The 19,955-nt window shown below is 36.9% G+C and overlaps 2 protein-coding genes across 3 annotated transcripts in view; one reads left to right on the forward strand and one right to left on the reverse strand.

Annotated features, from left to right (window-relative positions):
• The window catches only part of CENPP (centromere protein P), a 233,351-nt gene that overhangs the window by 175,320 nt on the left and 38,076 nt on the right, over window positions 1–19,955 (forward strand). The window lies entirely within an intron of this gene.
• ECM2 (extracellular matrix protein 2) overlaps window positions 1–19,955 on the reverse strand; it is a 37,782-nt gene that overhangs the window by 15,858 nt on the left and 1,969 nt on the right. Inside the window, exons 2-6 of one of the 2 annotated variants that reach the window (XM_052644663.1) lie at window positions 11,802–12,114; window positions 8,887–9,075; window positions 5,734–6,231; window positions 3,381–3,496; window positions 1,275–1,410 (exon numbers count right to left, since the gene is read on the reverse strand). In XM_052644663.1, the coding sequence (XP_052500623.1) occupies window positions 1,275–1,410; window positions 3,381–3,496; window positions 5,734–6,231; window positions 8,887–9,075; window positions 11,802–12,090 (1,228 nt within the window). In that variant the 5' untranslated portion in view covers window positions 12,091–12,114. Of the gene's footprint in view, window positions 1–1,274; window positions 1,411–3,380; window positions 3,497–5,733; window positions 6,298–8,886; window positions 9,076–11,801; window positions 12,115–19,955 lie in introns of both variants that reach the window. The other variant, XM_052644662.1, reaches the window with a different exon arrangement.

Here is a 19,955-nt window from a genome sequence, read left to right on the forward strand (position 1 = left end):
AAGCCCTTCAAATTTGGTTTGTTAATGTTTTTCATGTGTACCCTGAAATCCATCTGGAAATAGAATATTTCCATAACTCTGTCATCCTCAGATTTGGCAATTTTTGTTATTGTTTTTTTCCTATCACCAGAAGTGTTTTGTCCTTATGAATTTTTTTGAGGAGTAAATTCCCCATTTTAAAGGAATAAAGGTTGGGTGATCAACACTAACATCATAAGTATAGTTCAAATCAAATAAACAAAAAATGTTAAGCACTATACCTCTATACCTCAAGAGCTACACTAGATTGTTAGGAAGATAAAAAGAAAAATTAGACAGTCTTTGTCTTAAAGAAGCATATAATCTAATCAACAACATTAGCTAGAATTCTTGAAAAGGCAAATACTACCTTATTTATCTTGAGTTCATAATATAGGACATCCTTTGTTATCCAGCTCAGTCCAGAAATAGTCTTAAGAGTAAATTCCAGTTGTATCAAATGTACAAAATGTGGGGCACCTTCACTTCAGCCCATCCATGGGAAATCCAGGCTGACATGGCAGCCACATACCCATGCACATCATTTGTCTTGCCTTGTGTGGCACATGTACCTTGATAACACACAAGTGCCAGAAGTGACAGAGCAACTCTCAGGGGAACAAGACTATTAAAGCCAAAGTGACTGCCGTATATAGTGCATGTGCTAAAGTTTATGTTTACTTTGATTTTAGAATAGCCCCTCAAAACCTCACATAGTATCCCCATTTACTTATATTTTATATATGATTCTCATGTGCCAAACCATGACATGTTAAAATAGCAAAATGTTTGGATGTAGTGGAATTGTGGATGGGATATATTGAGCATCTAAGGGTGATAAAAGAGACCATTTAAACAAGCCATGGTATTATCACCATTAACACCATTGTGTTATCACCAATACCAAAAACTTTAGTACAAATACAGGATGAGAGCACATGGCTATTTGGGGAATGTTAGTATAACTCTTAGGATATTATGGATTTGTAGTTCAGTTATTGTATTATAAATGATGAAAACCTGAAATCATTGAAAGTTTATTTATAGAATACTTTTTAAAGGCAATAGGCAGTTTAAAATACATTCTTTAAAGTTTCACCAATCAATAGTTAAAATAAGTTTTATCAACTTAAATGGTAACATGAACTAAAAAATTTTTATTAGCTATTCATTTAGCAATATTGCAAATAAAATTTCCATACAACTATAGAAGAAAGATTATAAGGACACATGTCATAAAGTCAAATGTTAAGTACCTGATAAACTTTCTTCATCAATAACCTGCAGCTTGTTCTCATTGATTTTGAGTTCTTCTAATGTAGACGGTAGTTCTGAAGGAATCGTTACCAAATTGTTTCCATCCATATTTAAGCGCATTAAATTCTTTAGAAACTTAAATAAAGGCAAATCTCAAAATTACTTTTTTATTTTGCCACAGAAATGCAGTCATATATATTATTTAATAGTCAGTTTGCAGTAGTTACTAAAGTGTCACAAACTTTCAGTTTATTCAGGCTTAGGCATGAATCCTCAATTTTCCCTTCCAGATAGATGTTGATCCTGTTAACAGCATTTATTCCCTGGTATTTTCAGCAAACCACATTTGGTGATTTTGTATCATACTCATCCATATTTTTACTGTGACTTTAGTAATCAGGAGAAAGTTCCTATCACCACTGGACCAGCCATATTTTCCTAGATCTTATGTTTTCACCTTCTCAGCAGTAGAGTCAAAATTTATTAAATCATGCAATAATATGAATCTATCATCAATACTAAAAAGATAGCAGTTTTAATCCTTTCAGTGTGTTTGTAAACCTCAGTTTTCTATCTGTACTAAGCAGAAACAGTCATGAAATAGCACTAACTATTGTGGAAATTTATCAAAATTAAATGCCACAAATATCACAAACTATTTCTATATGGTAACCAAACTGTTTTGACAGTCTGGAGAGTGTATTTCCACATTTGTAGTTACATGTTTGTTGGCCAAACTAGCCTCCACTACCAAAGTTGCAGAGTGATTTACTTCAAAGTTGCTCAAAGTCAGTTTCAGCAGTTTGGAAATGAGGTAGAGAATCCCAAAACAAACAAACAAAAAAACAAGTTATTTCCTACAATAGAGAAAATAGATCAAATAGAGAAAATGTACAAGTCCCAACTATTGTTCTATCAGAAGGACAACTAGCATGAAGCAGGACTCCAGGTCTTTCACATGAATGTGGACACCAAGTGTCTGGAACTCTCTCGTCTGCAGCCCAGAATGTAAATAAGAACCAGGACCTGAGCTTGTAAGAGGCCAGTGACTTATCCAAAGAGTGGAAGAAAACCATCCAAGGGGATAAAGTTTGACTTCCTGGCATGTAACATGTTTTACTTGGGCTTCTTTAACCACACACAATTTTGAGTATTTGTTTGCACATACAAATTCCTCCTTTCTTCTGCCTTTGTTTTTCGGAAAGTCCTTGATACTCTCTTTTCTCCCTTTTAGAAAAAAAATTTAGTTAAATCTGATTCATTCCAAAGTTTACTCTATGCTTTTCTCTTTCCCTCTCTGCCCAACCTATCCCCAAGCTAATTTTCTTCTGAGCCTCTTTGTTCTTGCGGAACCCCACCTGCTGAAGTATTCTTTTCCAGATTTTGCAGATTGCACAAAATAAGGTAGCTTTGTTTTGCTGGCCTGAAAAAGTTAACAGTTTCTAAATAAGCTCTCCTTTTCCCCCAGACTCGCGTACTAAGAGACCATATTTCAACATGTTTTCAGGTACTTGGGAAGAAACTCTTCCATAAATTCTAAACATTATTTTTGTCATTGATGCTACTGTGGGTGCGTTAAGGACAAAGCATAGAAAAAAAACAGAGATTTGTAAAACAACCAAGTATATTCAAGATACAACTTGGATATAGTTTAGGGATATCAGAGAAGAAACTTTCTTTGACAAAAACTCCTTTAAAACATTTTACTGGGACTTCTTTGATGGTGCAGTGAATAAGAATCCACTTGCCAATACAGGGGGTATAGGTTCAATCCTGGTCCAGGGAGATCCCACATGCTGCATGGCAACTAAGCCCATGCAACCACTGAGCCTGTGTTCCAGAGCCCACAACTGCTGAGCCCATTGCTGCAGCTGCTGCAGTTGGCATGCCTACAGCCTGAGCTCTGCAACAAGAGAAGCCAGCACACCACACAGAGTAGCCGCTGCTCACTGCAACTAGAGAAAAGCCTACATGCAGCAACAAAGACCCAATGTAACAACAAAAAAGAACATACATTTCTTTCCTTCTCCATCTCCACCCATTATCAGTGCAATTAATGAGAAAGCCATCCAAGTGGACTTTTAGAAATCATAGAACATATTTACCTTGAATGCTTTTGGACCTATGCCTGAAGAGGTGATATTATTTTTGCTCAGATCAAGCCTTTCTAAATTTGGTAATCCATTAAATGCTTCATCCGGAATGGAGGTGATGGAATTGCCTAGGACACACAGCAATTATGTATTAGGCCTACGTGCCTGTAAATACATATATACATGTACCTGCATAGATAGCAAAAGAGAGAGCTTTATCTGGAGGAAAACACAGTCCTTATAGCATGGACAATGTTATATAATAAATGAGGATTTAGGAGAAAAAAAAAAAGACTGAGACTAGACTATTACATACGGTCAAAATTTTCACTCTAAAGACCTGTCTTGCTCTAGTACATCATGTTTAGATGAAGCTGCTTAAAACAGCCAGAATGTGGTTTGCCAGACAATTCTCTTAGCAATATGCATTTTACAACAAAGATGTGTTATGGCAGGTACTATAGAAACTGAATTTTATAGTTCTTCATATTTTCCTATTGACACTTCTTAGACCCTGGACCAGAAATATTTTTTAATGAAATCTCGGGCAAGTAACTTACCTTCTCCAAGCATCAGTTTGCTCTAAAAGAAGTTTGAGGAGATTATTTCTCAGATTGTGGCCAGATCTAATGTTAAAATTCTATGACTTCAATCTATAGAAGTACCTGCAATGCTTTAATTTATGGGGTTTTGTTTGACATTTAGTTAAGTATAGTAGTCAGTGACTTTAAACCCAGAGAATGAGCTTAACAGAAATGGTGGTGATTTAGTTGCTAAGTCATGTCCAACTCTTGTGACCCCATGGACTATAACCTGCCAGGCCCTTCTGTCCATGGGATTCTCCAGGCAACAATACTAGAGTAGGTTGCCATTTTCCTTCTCCAGGGGATCTTCCCAACCCAGGAATCGAACCCATGTCTCCTGTGGCTCTTGCATTGCAGGTGAATTCTTTACCACTGAGCCAATAGGGAAACCCAAGAAATGGTGAGTACTATAAAAACCATGTGGTAGCTTTCTTATAAAACCAGGACAGTGTAACTGAGCACACATCATCTTTCATAAGATTTTCAGCCTTCACAGATTGTTTGTCTAATGGCAGAGCACACCTAGCAGGCAGGCTACAGAAGGAGGGGGCATTGCTGAAAAAGGAAGCTCTCGGCATAAGAGTAATTCCTTAGGAGATCATATAAGCCTGGCATCAGGAAGGCCATAATACCTGAGGTGTCCTATTGTAGACTGGCTGTCCTGACTAAGGAGTCAGGCTGTGTCAGTTGAGTATTTATATGATCATTTATTATTTCTGTGGTAGTTTATTTCTGTTACTTCTCCCAAGACACATCTGAAACCCCACTCAGATTCTCTCAGCCCTCCATCTTAAGAGCCATCCCCAGCATGGGCCTTATTGCCAAGACTCATCCACTGTCCCAGTCTCCACACCAGCCAGCCTCACACACATATCTGTCCTGCCGGTCCTCTACTCAGAGCTCTTCTTGACCCTTTAAGAACATGAGCAAATGGTCTGGATCACGTCCTGCCTACCAAGTAGCTAAAACCAGGGGGAAAGCAACAGGAACGCTGTGTTATTGCTGGAAGGAGTCTCACAGCCATTTTAAGGAAGTCTGGCCATTTCTTATAAAGGTAAACCTGCTTTTACTGCATCGTTCAGCAATCCACTCTTGGGTATATACCCTAGGAAAAAGAAAACTTAAGTCCACACAAGCATCCATATATGGATCTTTATAGCAACTGTTGCATAATTGCCCCAAACTGGAAATAATCCAGATGTCCTTCACTTGGTACATGTGGTCCATCCAGACAATGGAATACCATTCAGAAGTGAGGAGGAGCAAGTTGTTGTTGATAAATGCAACAACCTGAATATCCCTCAGAACTTTTAAGGTAAGTGGAAAAAGTCCAACTGAAAAGGCTCTACACTGTATGCATTTCTGTGACATCCTAGAAAAGCTACTCTAGAGACAGAAAACATCAGGGCTGATGAAAGAAGGGACATGAGAGAATTTGGTGAGGTGATGAAAATGTTACACCTTGAATGTGTGACTGTATGACTGTATGCATTTGCCAAAACTTAAAGAATAACACGCTAACAGTTTTTTTACTGAATATAACTTATACTTCATAAAGCTGATTTTAGAAAAAAAGTCAACGGGACATCATGATTTGGAGCAATTTGCATTATACCTGATGGTGCTTTTCTGTAGTAAGCACTTATCTCTTCTACAAAGTTTTTATATTTGAAGATTGTGAAATTAATCTGTTGGGGTCCATTTATATTATGAAATTAAAATATCACATTCATAGGGCAATGAGAGGTAACCACAGAATCAAACAGACATCCACATCTTACCTATGAGCTCCAGACTTGTTATCTCTGGTGCTGTTAGCGGTGGTATTTGTGTGAGGTCAGCGCTGATACAGGAGATGGTTTTGTAGGACAGAGAGCAACTGCTTGGCAGAGACGGTATGCCTCTGGGGGTAGCTGGGATTGGGAGTTGAGGGGGCATCCTGAACGTGTCTCCTCTGATGGTCTCATCCTCATCCTCATCTTCATCGTCTTCCTCATCTTCATCGTCTTCCTCATTCTCCCTTGCTGGGTTTCTGTGTTGATGGGCCTGCGTCCCCTCCTCTTCAGGCCTCTGCTCTTCCCCTTCTCTGCTCTGTCCCTCATTGGTAGGTCTCCCCGAGTCTCCAGGTCTAAAAGTCTTTTTCTTTTGCTCCCTATTGTCATCTTGTTTGACTTCTTCTTCATCCTCCTCAAACTGAAGTTCCTCTTTTCTCAGTGCTCGATTCATTTCCACCCAAGGTGACTGTTGCTTATGAGGTAAATTGGTAGGTTCTCTTTGTTCTGAAGAATCACCAGAAAATTCAGTTCTATCATTTAATGCTGTACCACTGAGTAGCAAATAGGAGGCTACTGACCACAAGAGAACACAGCAAGGGCAAGTTGTGGTATTAATGAAAGGAAAAATCATAGTGAATATTAGGTTAGTAAATATTATTCCCTCCAGGAATATGAGTGCAATTTAAACATGAAATGCATCTTGTAGTTTTTGCTTGAAAATTTTAGTAGAAATAAATAAACTTTCTTTGTGTTTTATAAGATGTTATAGGCAATTCTTGTTTGCTTTGTGAGCATTATTTTACTAAGGTATCATGCTATCTGGTGAATAAAGAGGGAATAATATTACCATATGTTACAAAATGGTAAGCAGTCCTATTGTGATATTATAAAATAATCAGATGTAATACCTTTATAATAGATACTGTTCAGTTAATTGGGGTTATTAATAATGTAAGAATTTGTACACTGTCAGACATAAAAACATGAAGCAGGTGTATATTTTACTTGTTTATGATAATGAAACCAGCTTTTATTATATTTGTCTGATTTTCTTTCAGCTCCATGTGCCTAAAAGTATCCTCTGAAATTCAGAATTATAGAAAATCCTCTTCTCTTTTCCTCCCACTCTGTACTTAAATCATTTTTACTGCTTGAGATCTATGGAAGATGTCCTGTACTTAAATGATATTTTCTTAACCTAGACATATGCACAGAGTATTTTTAGTGTTTCATGATGATAATAAAATATATTATAGTAGAAAGTTTATCTACATTTGTATTTAACTGTTATTATCTTTGACAGAGAGCAGGGAAGACTCAACACAGACCAGACCCTCTGAATGAAGAGTTTTTTAGGGAAAAATAAGCTCAGTATATAGATTTTCTTTCATCAAAATATAAAAATTTACTTAATCATTTCCATGATTTTATTTAATACCATACATAAATCACCCCAAAAAAGAACTCAAAATATAATTATTTGAAATAATTACTTGAAGTTTCAATTCAGTATATATTATAAAGTCTGTGAGTTATTTTTTTCACATCTCTTGACAAACATGCAAAAGGAGAATAGGAAAAAATTAGCAAAAGGAAACTAAAGCTATCATATTGAAACATTTAAAATCTTTCCTGTGTATCCAAGTTTATTTTTCCAAAATAACCACAGTATTTCAAGAATAATAGTTCAAGTCCTTTGAAAAATATCTGAGAATTTCTGGATCTTGCTTTTATAAACCTTGTGTTTCATCTCCCAAGGTGCCAGTTTCATTAAACACTTTTATTTTCTAACGCCTTTTTTAAAGTTATATTATCTTAGTAAAACAATTGGTGCTTAGTCACTCCATTGCATCCGACTCTTTGCAGCCCTTTGGACTGTAGCACCCCAGGCTCCTCTGTCCATGGGATTTTCCAGGCAAGAGTACTGGAGTGGGTTGCCATTTCCTCCTCCAGGGGAATCTTCCCAACCCAGGGATCAAACCTGCATCTCCAATGTCTCCTGCATTGCAGGTGGATTCTTTACCCAATGAGCCACCAGAGATTCTCAAAGCAGTTGGTATTCTACACCAAATACAGTTCCTAAATGTCCTGAAGTTCTTCTTGGAAGGAGACTTCCGTGGATAGCTACCCTGTGATCATCCTGTGTGTGTGGAAACAGTCTACCTTAATCATAGGCAACAGAAAACATCCCTATTCCCTGTCCCTTCCCATCAAATTATCTAACACACATTTATTTCATAAGCTACTGACCAGGCTTTTCTTGAAGGAATCCTGAGCCTCCCTCTTGAGAGTTCTCTATCCCATCAGTCTCATAGGATAAGGGACAGTGAGCTGCCAACAAAACCTCATAGCATAATCTTTCTCTGCACAGCAGTACCACAAAAGAAAGCCACTGCTCTTGGGCCATGGCCTTTATTTCCCAAGGATTACCTGAGCAGTCATAACTGCAATAGACTGAGAGAACTGGGCTTTATCCTCTCTAGATGCAAGCCCCTCCCCCCTTTCTTCACCTTGAGTTCTCTATTTGGGTTGATAACTGTAAGTGCATTGAGTTGAATTGAGACAATGCATATAAGGAACTAAACAGAGCTCTTCACACCTACTAAGAATGTGGGAGCTGTTTACTGTGTAAATTCTGTCACTCCATCTGTAATGCTGAGAGTCAAATGTGGAATGTGATGTGGGCTAAGTTCAAATTGAGCTAAAACTCTAAACTCACTGTCTTTTATATCTCTCCTCTGATATAATCTCCCAAGTAATTTCCTTGTTTATCATCACTGTGCCAATATTTAAGTACCCTGCTGACTAGTTTATCATAATTTAAAGTTTAAGATAAGGACTTTTGTGGTGGTCCAGTGGCTAAGATTGCACTCCCAGTGCAAGGGGCCCAGGTTTGATCCCTGGTCAGGGAATTAGATCCCACACACTGCAACTAAGAGTTTGCATGCCATGACTAAAAAAGATCCCTCATTGCAGGAACAAAGACTAAAGAACCCACCTGCTGCACCTAAAACCTGGCGCAGCCAAATAAACAAGTACTTTTTTAAAAAAAGAAATATCCTTTAAAAAAATAAAATTTAAGGTAGTGATGAAATAAAAGCAAATGAAAGTTAAAGACTAAGTCACGTGTGATATTTTGTTTGGGCTAAATATTTGTACCAGTATCAGAGCAGACAGGGCAGCATTCTCCTTCAGGTATAATTGTTTGGGGGCACATCTGAGGGTGGCACTTGGTCTCATCACAAAGGACTTTGCCATTCAAGCAGAGACAGGTAGTACAGGGCTCCGGAGACCACACAGCTTTGTTATACATGATCATCCCATTTGCCAAACAGTGTCCTTTCTTTCCTAGAAGAGAACAGTAACATTTGAATTCCTTGTCTGATCACTAGCACCTTTGAATGGAAGTGAGCCCAACGTGAAGCCCAGAGTGATAGAGCCACACAAGAATAACATTATGTGTTCATTCATACATAGGGTAAAAGTATCTTACACATGTAACCCCTTGAAGTGCTTTTCACATGTACTCTCAAGCCCTCTTACTTCTCTGAGTGAACCTGAGTGGACCTCCTCATGGTAACTTGGCTCTAAATTGTACTTTCCATCCTGCATCTGTCAGGATGGCTGAGCTATATAATGGCGACAAATAACCCTCAAATCTCAGTTATTTCTTGTTCATGCTGGATATCCAATGTAGATATTGTTTGTCAAGACAAACGATAGGCTTCGTCTCCAAGCAGGCTACCCTGATGGCCACAGCAGTGGGAATGTGAGATTGCAAATAACACACAAGCTCTAAAAGTATCTAATTACATTGAACCAAGGCAAATTATATGGCTACATCTAACTTCAGAAGAGAAAAAGCAGTATAGTTCCATCACATGCCAGACAGCGGAGAACCAGAGCAGCACTAATGATGAGCCAGCCCACACTGTACCCTTCCCAGTGTGCAGATGGAGAGGTGAAATTAGGCTATATGCTTGTGGTGCTTCTGGCATTGAAGTCTCAATGATACATTGCAGCTATCTCTGTTTTAAGAATTGTTGTGTTGTTGAAATACAGTTCTAATACCCTTTTAAAGTGCACAGTACGGTGGGTTTTAGTATCTTATTCTCTCTTCATACATGGATAAGTGTGTCAACTAAGCAGGCCATTAGACAGCCAATTTGAATATTAGAGGTGATGTTTTCCTTCTAATCCTAATGTTAGTCCTGATAACTCTTCTCCATTTGATGAGCCACTATCCCCTCAAGTGAGAGCTCACATCTGTCTCCTTCTCTCCCACACGACTGTGTTAGCCCTATTCATCTCTAGGTTTATATCCAAGGGAACAGGGATTCAGATAGAAACTTGTACACAAATATTCATAGCTGTCCTATTCACAGTAGCCAAATGGTGGAAACAGCACAGTTATCTATCAGTGGATGACAGGATAAACAAAACATGGTGTTTCTCTGCAGTGAAATATTATTCGGCCATAAAAAAGAATGAAGTACATACTACATGAGTGAACCTTGAAAATACTAGGCCAAGTGAAAGCAGTCAGACATAAAAGGCCATGTATTATAGGATTCCTTTCATATTAAATATATAGAATAGACAAATTCGTAGAGACAGAAAGATTAGTGATTGCCAGGGACTTGCTGGGGAGGGGTGGGTAGGAGAAAATGGGGAGTACATGCTTTATATGTATGCAGTTCTTTAGGGTGAAGAAAATGTTCAGGAACTAGGTAGTGGTGATGGTTGTACAATATTGTGAATATACTAAATGTCACTGAATTGTACACTATATAATGGTTAAATGATAAGTTTTATGTTATGTGTATTTTATCACAATTTTTTAAAAGTCTGTTTTCCAGACTACTGAAAAACATTTTAGGACAATTTAGAAATGTTTAGTATACATTGTCTATACTTTATACACATCACCCTATATTGTATATTTTTAAAACAGATTTGAGATCACATTATCCATACTGCTTTTCAATCTTTTTCTGTTCTGTTATTATAGCTTAGATATCTTTCCATATAATTAAAGAAATTGACTTCATCATTCTTTAAGAGTTATGGGTACACTATAATTATCATTTTAGATTCCCTGCCTTGAGACTCTTTCTTCTCTCCAATCATGTTGTAAATATGACCTAAATTGTCTATTTTCATCATAATTGTATGTTATTTCTCTTAGCTTCATGGAAATAACATCATTTAAAAGTATTTGGTTCTCTTGAGACAAATATGAAGTATTGGTCACAGAACATTATGTGGTAATATTTTCTTTTGTCTTCTGAGACTTTTATGTAATGATAACATACGTATAATATAATTACTTTTTCCTTCCAAACTTGGAAAAATGCAGACCATTACATATTAGTGTTTAAAATGCCTAGGTGAAATCTTTGGAAGAATTTCCAATCTTTTCAAACTTTAAAAATTCAGGAAAAACATTCTGTAATTTGATCTATATAAAATAAATTCAATGGCTTAACTTCATATTTGGTTGAAAATATTTAATAGCCATGAGTTCATAGACTCATCTGAATCATTTATTTCTATATCCTAGATAACCTATCGTGATAAATGACACATGTATTACTATAGTAGAATTGAAGTGAAGTGAAGTCACTCAGTCGTGTCCAACTCTTTGCGACCCCATGGACTGTAGTCTACCACACTCCTCCACCCATGGGATTTTCCAGGCAAGGGTATTGGAGTGGGTTGCCATTTCCTTCTCCAGAGGATCGTCCCGACCCAGGAATTGAACCCAGGTCTCCCACACTGTAGGCAGATGCTTTACCATCTGAGCCACCAGGGAAGTACAACTATTTAAAATACATGGCATAGTAAACAGACTGGAAATAATAAACCAGATAAGTATGGTTTTATAAATATAGTTGTGGAATAAGTAATGTTTTTCTTTTTTCCAATAATTTTATAAGTATATTCTATAAATGATTTTTTAATTACTTCAAAATTTATCTTTATAGATTAAATTAAAAGATAATAACTTTAGTTTTTAAAAATTTTCTTCACAGAGGTTCTCTGTCTCTTCCTCTCTCCTACTATTTTCTTACCTGGTAACACATTATAGCTTGATTCTACTCCAGGAACACTTAAAAAAGATTCAAATTTTTCCTCAATACTGTAATCCAAGTTTATTATGGGAAGTTTTGCTGCAGGTGTAACTGTCTTCATCTGTTGAATTCCAAGCTGTCTAACAGATCTGTGGGTGGGCAAGGAACTTTTTCTCAGTCTTCTATAATACGTCTTCCTTCTTTGCCTCCTAGAAGTTTCTTCATTTTGTCCAAAGTCAGTTTGAAAAATGAGAAGCAGAAGAAAACAATACAGGCTTGAAAACTTCATGCTTTCTTTTTCACCATTTGATTCCTAGGATGAAAATGAAACAGGATTTTGGAGTTAGTGACTAAATTTTTTACCTCTGAAAGTTGGCTTATAATTGCCTATATCCCTCAGCAGCAAGTCTTTGAGAAATAAAACGTAGATATATGGGCTCAATGCTATACTGTTACTGCCAAGTCAAAATTTAGAATTTTTCTGTCAGAATCAAAGGTTTTTGTTTTTGTTTGGCTGCACTGGATCCTTGCTGCTGCGTGGAGGCTTTCTCTAGTTGCAGGTGAGCGGGGGCTACTGCTCATTACAGTCGTGTAATGAGTCGCACAGGCTTATCATTGTGTTGGCTTCTCTTGTTGCGAAGCACAGGCTCTAGGTGCTCAGGCTTCAGTAGTTCCAACACACGGGCTCAGTAGTTGTGGTGTGCAGGCTCTAGGGAAGTTGTGGCTCGTGGGCTCTAGAGTGCCAGCCCAGCAGTTGTGGGATGCCGGGTTAGTTGCTCCTTGGCATGTGGAATCTTCCTGGTCCAGGGATCTAACCCATGTCCCCTGTATTGGCAGGCAAATTCTTACCCACCGTACCACTGTGGAAGTCCAAAGAAATTTTAGTATCTTATCTTTATCTTTATAGACCAGGCATGAGCAAACTTCTGTCTATAAAGAACCAGATAGTAAATATTTTAGGTTTTACAGGCCATGCATTCTTTGTCATAACTACTCCACTCAACTCTTGTAATATGGGAGTAGACAATATGTACGCAAGGGGGTGTGGCTGTGTTCCTATAGAACTCTATTTACAAAAACAGGCAGTAGGTCAGACTTAGCCCCTAGGCAGTAATTTGGCAGCCCCTTTCTGGACCACCGTGTTGTAGGTTTCCAGAGGTTACTTGGGAGATTTCTCTCCACCTGTCTGCCAAGTCATTCTGTGACTAATGTCATCCACAACTTATTTTCCCAGCTCTTCTGTTCTATTCTTTTATTCTCTAGTGTTATAATTTTCTTTGTTGGGAAGGAAGCAGCATAATTTCATCATATAAGAATAATAGCAAACTAATACCAGTTATAAAGAGGTAAGAGAGACAAAGTAACTTTTAATCAACTGGTCTTAAGAGCAGCACAGGCATGATAAAGCTGAAAAACATATTTGAGAAATGAACACTTTTTCAGACCATAAACATGGAGTAGCTCAAAACAGAAATCTCTGAGAGGGGGAAAATCCAAATTAATCTCCTGCACGCTGCCTAGAGGGAGTTCCTTCCCAAGCTGAAGCCAAAGATGGAGACCCAAGCAGAGCCTCACAATCTCCCAGAGCTGAAGAAACAAAACCTGGGGCCCCAGAGAGGCAAGAATTTGCAGAGCAGAGCACAGAGAGGTGAGAGCAACCCTGAGAAAGTCTTCCAAAGATGCCAATTCTTCAACTGAGTACTGATTAACACATTTGTTTGAGTAGACTACTCAACACTGAAGAAAGAACTACCACGAATGACAAAAAAAAAAATTCTTTGGGCTAGAAAAGACCAGGCAGACTCTGTGTGTCCACCAGTCATAGTGGAGAACCTGTACTGCAAAGGGCATCAGGCAGAATGCTCAGAAGGGCATTGGCACATCAAAGAAAACAGTTTACTCTGGGCTAATGGCTGATCTGATCACATTTAACAGAACTGAACAGCAAGCCTTCTGAAAAGGATCAAACTATATGCAACAACTTAACCATGTCCCAGAGCACCCAGCAAGGGTTGGGAAAGTCAGCAAAAATTTACCAGGCACAAAACAGGAATTGTTGACCCATAATGATGAGGAAAATCAATCTATTGAAACACATCCATAGCACAGCTGACATAATTATTAAATAGGTCATTAAACGATATAAAAACTTTAATTTCAAAGTTGTTAAAACTATAATTTGTATGTTCAGGAAGGTAGAGGAAAGATATTTAAAGAAATCCAAATGAACTTATAAAGATATAAAATACAATATGAGAGAATAAACTATACTGCAAGGGATGAATAGGACATTAGACACCATAGGAAAAAATTAGTAAAGTGGAAAATATAGTCATAGAAATTACATAAAATGAAACAGACACATACACACAAGACCAGTAAAAAACATGAGCAGAATATCATCAAATTGTTGGGCAACTTTAAGCAGATCAGTTTACATCCAGTTCCAGCCCCCGAAGGACTGTGTTTGAAGAAATAAAGCCTGGTCTTTTCCCAAATATGAAGAAAATTATAAAGCCACATATCCAATATCAATAAACCCCCAAAATAAGAAATATGAAGAAAATTATGTCAAATAATCTTCATAATCAAATTGCTTTTATACCAGTAATAAGAATATCTTAAAAGTAACCAGAGAAAAAAACATAAGAATAGGATAAAAGACTTCTCATTCAAAACAGTACAAGCCAGAAGACAATGGAGCAATAGCTTTTAGGTACTGGGGGAAAAAATAAATAGACTTAGAGTTCTTTATTTTTTTTTAAGATTTTTTTTTTTTTGATGTGGACCATTTTTAAAGTCATCATTGAATTTATTACAATATTGTTTCTCTTTTATGTTTTGATTTTTCAGTCAAGAGGCATGTAGGCTCTTAGCTCCCTGACCAGGATTTGGGCCAGCACCCCTTACATTGAAAGGCAAACTCTTAACCACTGGACTGCCAGGGAAGTCCCTACTTAGAGCTGTATACTCAGTGAAAATGTCTTTCAGAAACACAGGCAAAATAAAGACTTTTTCAGACATAGAAAAGCTGAAGGAATTAATCACCAGCAGAAATGCACTATAAAAAATGCTAACATATAGGGAAAATTATATTAGATGAAATTATGGAGCTACACAAAGGAATGAAACCACAGGAAATGACATACAAATGGATAAGTACTCTTTTACTTTTAAATCTCTTTTAAAAATTATTGTTTAATACAGTCATCTGTTTAACAGTTGTGTTAATATAATACCATTTTGGGGATTTCTATCTTAAGTGAAAGTAAAATGTATGACAACAGAAGCAGAAAGGAGAAAGTGTAAATATACTGTTGTAATGTACTTATAAGTAAAGTGGAATATCAATTGAAGGTAAACTGTAATAAGTTAAAGATACATATTATATGCCCTATAGCTTAGAGGGTAAAGCGTCTGCCTGCAATGCAGGAGACCCGGGTTCAATCCCTGGGTCAGGAAGATCCCCTGGAGAAGGAAATGGCAACCCACTCCAGTACTCTTGCCTGGAAAATCCCATGGATGGAGGAGCCTCGTAGGCTACAGTTCATGGGGTCACAGAGTCAGACATGACTGAGCGACCACATGTTTTTTTTTTAACCACTAAACAAAAAGAGTTATAGCTAATAAGCCAATAAAGATGATAAAGTGGAATAATAAAAATAATCCAAAACATTACATGTGCTATGTGTTGTGCTCAGTCACTCGGTCGTGTCTGACTCTTTGCAACCCTATGGATTGTAGCCCACCAGGCTCCTCTATCCTTGGGATATTCCAGTTAAGAATACTAGAGTGAATTGCCATTCCCTTCTCCAGAGGGTCTTCCCACCCCAGAGATAGAACCAGCGTCTCCTGCATTGACAAGCGGATTCTTTACCACTGAGCCACCTGTAAATCATGTTGGATGTGAATTCATTAACTGCTACAATTAAAAGGAAGAGGCTATCCAAGTAGAATTTTCTAAGACCCAACTCTATGCTGCCTATAAGAAACTCATGCTAAATAAAAATACAAATAGGTTAAAATTACAAAGATGGAAAATATACCTTGGTAACACTAATCAAAGAAAAAGTGGATGGAATATTTTAGCAATAAAGTATTTTGCCACCAGGGCTTCCCTGCTGGCTCAGTTGTAAAGAATTCGCCTGCTAATGCAGGAAACACAGGTTTGATCCCTGGGTCAGTAAGATCCCCTGGAGAAGAAAGTGGTAACCCACTCCAGTATTCTTTGCTGGGAAATCCCATGGACAGAGAAGCCTGGAGACAGTCCATGAGATCGCAAAGAGTCAGACATGATTTAGCAACTAAACAATAGCAATATTTTTTTTGACATAATGCTGTTTCACACTTAATAGACTACAGTGTACTGTGAATATAACTTTTATGCACTTGAAAACAAACAAAAGAAATGTGTGACTCCCCTTATTGGTGGTCTAATCAAATCCACAACATCTCTGTAATATGCTTGTATGCTCATTTAATCAGAATTGCATGTTCCTTTATTTATGATCCTACTTTCAGTTTTTGTTTTCATTGTGCTCAGGTGATGCTTCTGTTTCCTTGCAATCTGTATCATTTATAATGGTGCTTTACTCTATAGAACTTAGATTTTGAATGAATCTTTGAAGTCATCTGCTTTTCCATTAATGGGAAATTCTTTATCATCCATGTTCAAACTGCTCTGCCAGAAAAGTCTTGCTTAGACTGAGCTACAATTTGTTGTTGGTCACATCATGGCTCATAAGAGGTTTAAAGATAAAAGCTACATTTACACAGTTATCTTTCCTCTGAGTTCTTAATCTTTTTTATCAATGCTTTTAAAGATGTGTTTAAGTTTCTAAAAATAGTACATAGTTTTTAAAAACTCAAAATGATATGTAGGCATAAAAGACAAGTTGCCTTAACCATAATTCATAGTTTATTACAAGGGTAGGCATACTTTTTCTTCAGGGTCCAGAGAGTAAACATTTTCAGCTTTGCAAGACAACAATCTCTGTTGAAACTACTCAGCTCTGTTATTGTACCCCAAAATAGCAATGGACAAGAAGTAAATGGATGGCCACAACTATGTTCTGATGGCACTTTGAAAAACAGGATTTGGCCTGTGGGCCATAGTTTCCCAACCACTAGTTTAAGAGTATCTTTCAAGATGCCTCCTAAATATGTATGAACATATATATTTAAATATAAATGAACTATTCTATATGTGTTTTAATACAACCTGTTTTCTTTCCATTCAGTAATAAATTGTGGTCATATGGACATATATAGCAGTGTTTGTAAATGCTTATGGTCTGTGCACTCTATTTTCATTCCATAAGTTATGTAACAATTTGGTGATGGATGGTGAGAATTCCTTGGCAACCCAGTGGTTGTTACTCCACCCTTTCACTGCCAGTGGCCCATGTTCAATCCCTGGTTGGTTAATATTTTTTGCATTATTTTACTTTCAGCCTTTCATATTTTCAATATACTTTCTATTAGCATATCATTTTTAGTGTGATATGACAATGGTTATCTTTGATCTTTTAATTGAATATTTTGTCTATTTGTATTTGTTGTAACATTTGATATCTTTGGATTGAAATCTATTTTCCAACTATCTGTTTTCTAGTTGTCCTGCATGTTCTGTGTTTTAAATTTTTTTTCATTCTTGCTTACTTGTTTTTTGCTGCTTTGTTTTTATTATTCCATTAGTAATTTTATACTTTTTCCTTTTATATTCTGAGATTACCACATACATCCTTGACTTATCGAGTCTATTATAAATTAGTACCTTTACCTATTCCTGGACAACTTTAACTTTACTTATCTCATTCTGGCACATCTACTACTTTTGTTACATATGTTAGTTCTTTATTCAAAAGATGAAGATGATGATTTTATGCTCACAGTTCATTTAGATCAGGCTCTCTCAATCTTAGCACTATTAACATTTGTTTCAGATAGTTCTTTTTTGTAGTGGAGGGGGGAGCTGGCCCTTGTATAGTTAGTAGCATCCCTGGCTTCTACGCAGATAGCACTACCACCTTCCTCTCAGTTATAGCAACCAAAAATATCTTCAAATATTACCATATGTGTCTTGGGAGATGGAAAGAATCAGTCTGCCTCCAGTTAAGAACCACTAGTTTAGATCTATGTAAATATTTATCCTTTTTCTTTCTCCTTATTTCTTCCTGCGTCTCCAGTCTTCTATCAGGATTATTTTCTTCCTAATTGAAGAATACTTTTTAGTAATTCCTTTAGTGCAGGACAACTGGTGACCAGTTACTTTGTATGTTTGTTTATATGAAAATATTCATATATTATGTTCATTCTGAAAGAATGTATTTACTATATACGGAATTCTAGGTTAACAAGTGTTTTAGCATTTTGAAGATTTCACTCCAGTGTCGTCTTTTTTCCATATTTTGTATTGAGTAGTCATCTGTCAATCTAATTATTTTTCCTTTAAAGGTAACTTTTTTTTGGCTGCTTTTAAGACATTCTCTATTGGGATTCATAGCACTTTTTGAATCTGTGATCTTATATTCATCAGCTTTGGAAACTTCTTAGCCCTTACCTCTTCAAATAATACTCTCCTGCTTCTCCTTCCTTTTTATTTTTAGAACTACAATGACATGTATGATGTCATGTTAGTCACTCAGTCGTGTCCACCTCTTTGCGATCCCATGGACTGTAGCCCACCAGGCTCCTCAGTCCATGGAATTCTCTAGGCAAGAATACTGAAATGGGTTGCCATTTCCTTCTCCAACATGTATGATGAAGTGAAGTGAAGTCACTCAGTTGTGTCTAGCTCTTTGCAACCCCATGGACTGTAGCCCACCAGGCTTCTCCATCCATGGAATTTTCCAGGCAAAAGTACTGGAGTGGGTTGCCATTTCCTTCTCCAGGGGATCTTCCTGACCCAGGGATCAACTTGGGTCTCTCACATTGCAGGCAGATGCTTTACTGTCTGAGCCACCAGGGAAGCCCACGTGTATGATAGTCTTCTCATTGTCTTTAATGTCACTTTCTCTCATATTTTTCTTCCTCTGTCACCCTGTGATTGATCCTGGTTATTCCACTAACCTCTTTTCCATTTACTATCTGTTCAGCTGTGGTTTATCCACTATTGAATCCATCCATTGACTTCCTTGTTTCTGTTTTTGTGGTTTCTTAGCTTTTTGGGTTTTTAATGGGTTTTTATTCTTTCTGATTCTCTACTGAAATTTTTAATCTTTCATGTTTTCCACATGGTACTCACATTTATTTAAGTCTGAGTCTGACAGCTCCATGTTAGGACCTTTTATATGTCTATTTCTATTGTCTATTATTTCTTTTTAGGTTTTTAGCCATTCTCTTCTGTTTCTTTTTATGCCTGATGGTATTTGACTGCCAGCCATTACATAAGAAAAATTATGAAAATACTTTGAAGCCTATGATGATGTATTATTTATCCTAAAAGAATTTACATTCAAACATGAAATTAAGTATACTAATCAATCATAAATTACATGATTTGAAGCTGAGTTTCACTATATCTAGTTAATGATTATATTTTAGATCCCAAACCAAAGCCTGCTGATTTCATCAGCCTCACTTTTCCCTACCACCCCTGCTATTTCCTGCTCCTTTCCTTGAGTTTTGTTTCTGTCATGACTTGAGCGGCTGCTTTAAAGCTATACTAAGCTTCTCAGTCACCTCTTTTGGTTCCACAGATGCCTCTAGAAGAAAAGCTGTTTGGATTTTAGTTTTGTCCTAAATATTGGCCCTGTTATTTTTCCTACTTTTTTAAAAAATAATTCTCAGCAGTCCCAATTGCCTAGACCGCAATTATGAGAGTCAGAAGTCCCCTCAGATTAGTTTTATTTCACTGAAAATATATCCTTTCTTTGAGCGAATGTTTTGGGTTGTAAATTTTAATTATTTTATGTCAGAAAATATAATTTTGTTTAGTTGGAAGTAGAATTATGATTTTAAAATCATTTTCCTTCAATGCTTTACATGTATTGTTCCATTTGTTTTTTATATCTGCTCTTATCAATGAAAAGTTTAACTTGAATCTGATTCTCATCTCTTTGTAATAAATCCTTTTTCCTCTCTCTGGAGAGGTTCTTTTCAGATCTTAAACTTACTTTTAATATTCAGCGGTTTTAACATAATGTACAGGGT

The sequence above is a fragment of the Budorcas taxicolor genome, chromosome 8, assembly GCF_023091745.1.
Source record: "Budorcas taxicolor isolate Tak-1 chromosome 8, Takin1.1, whole genome shotgun sequence".
Taxonomy (NCBI): Eukaryota; Metazoa; Chordata; class Mammalia; order Artiodactyla; family Bovidae; genus Budorcas; species Budorcas taxicolor.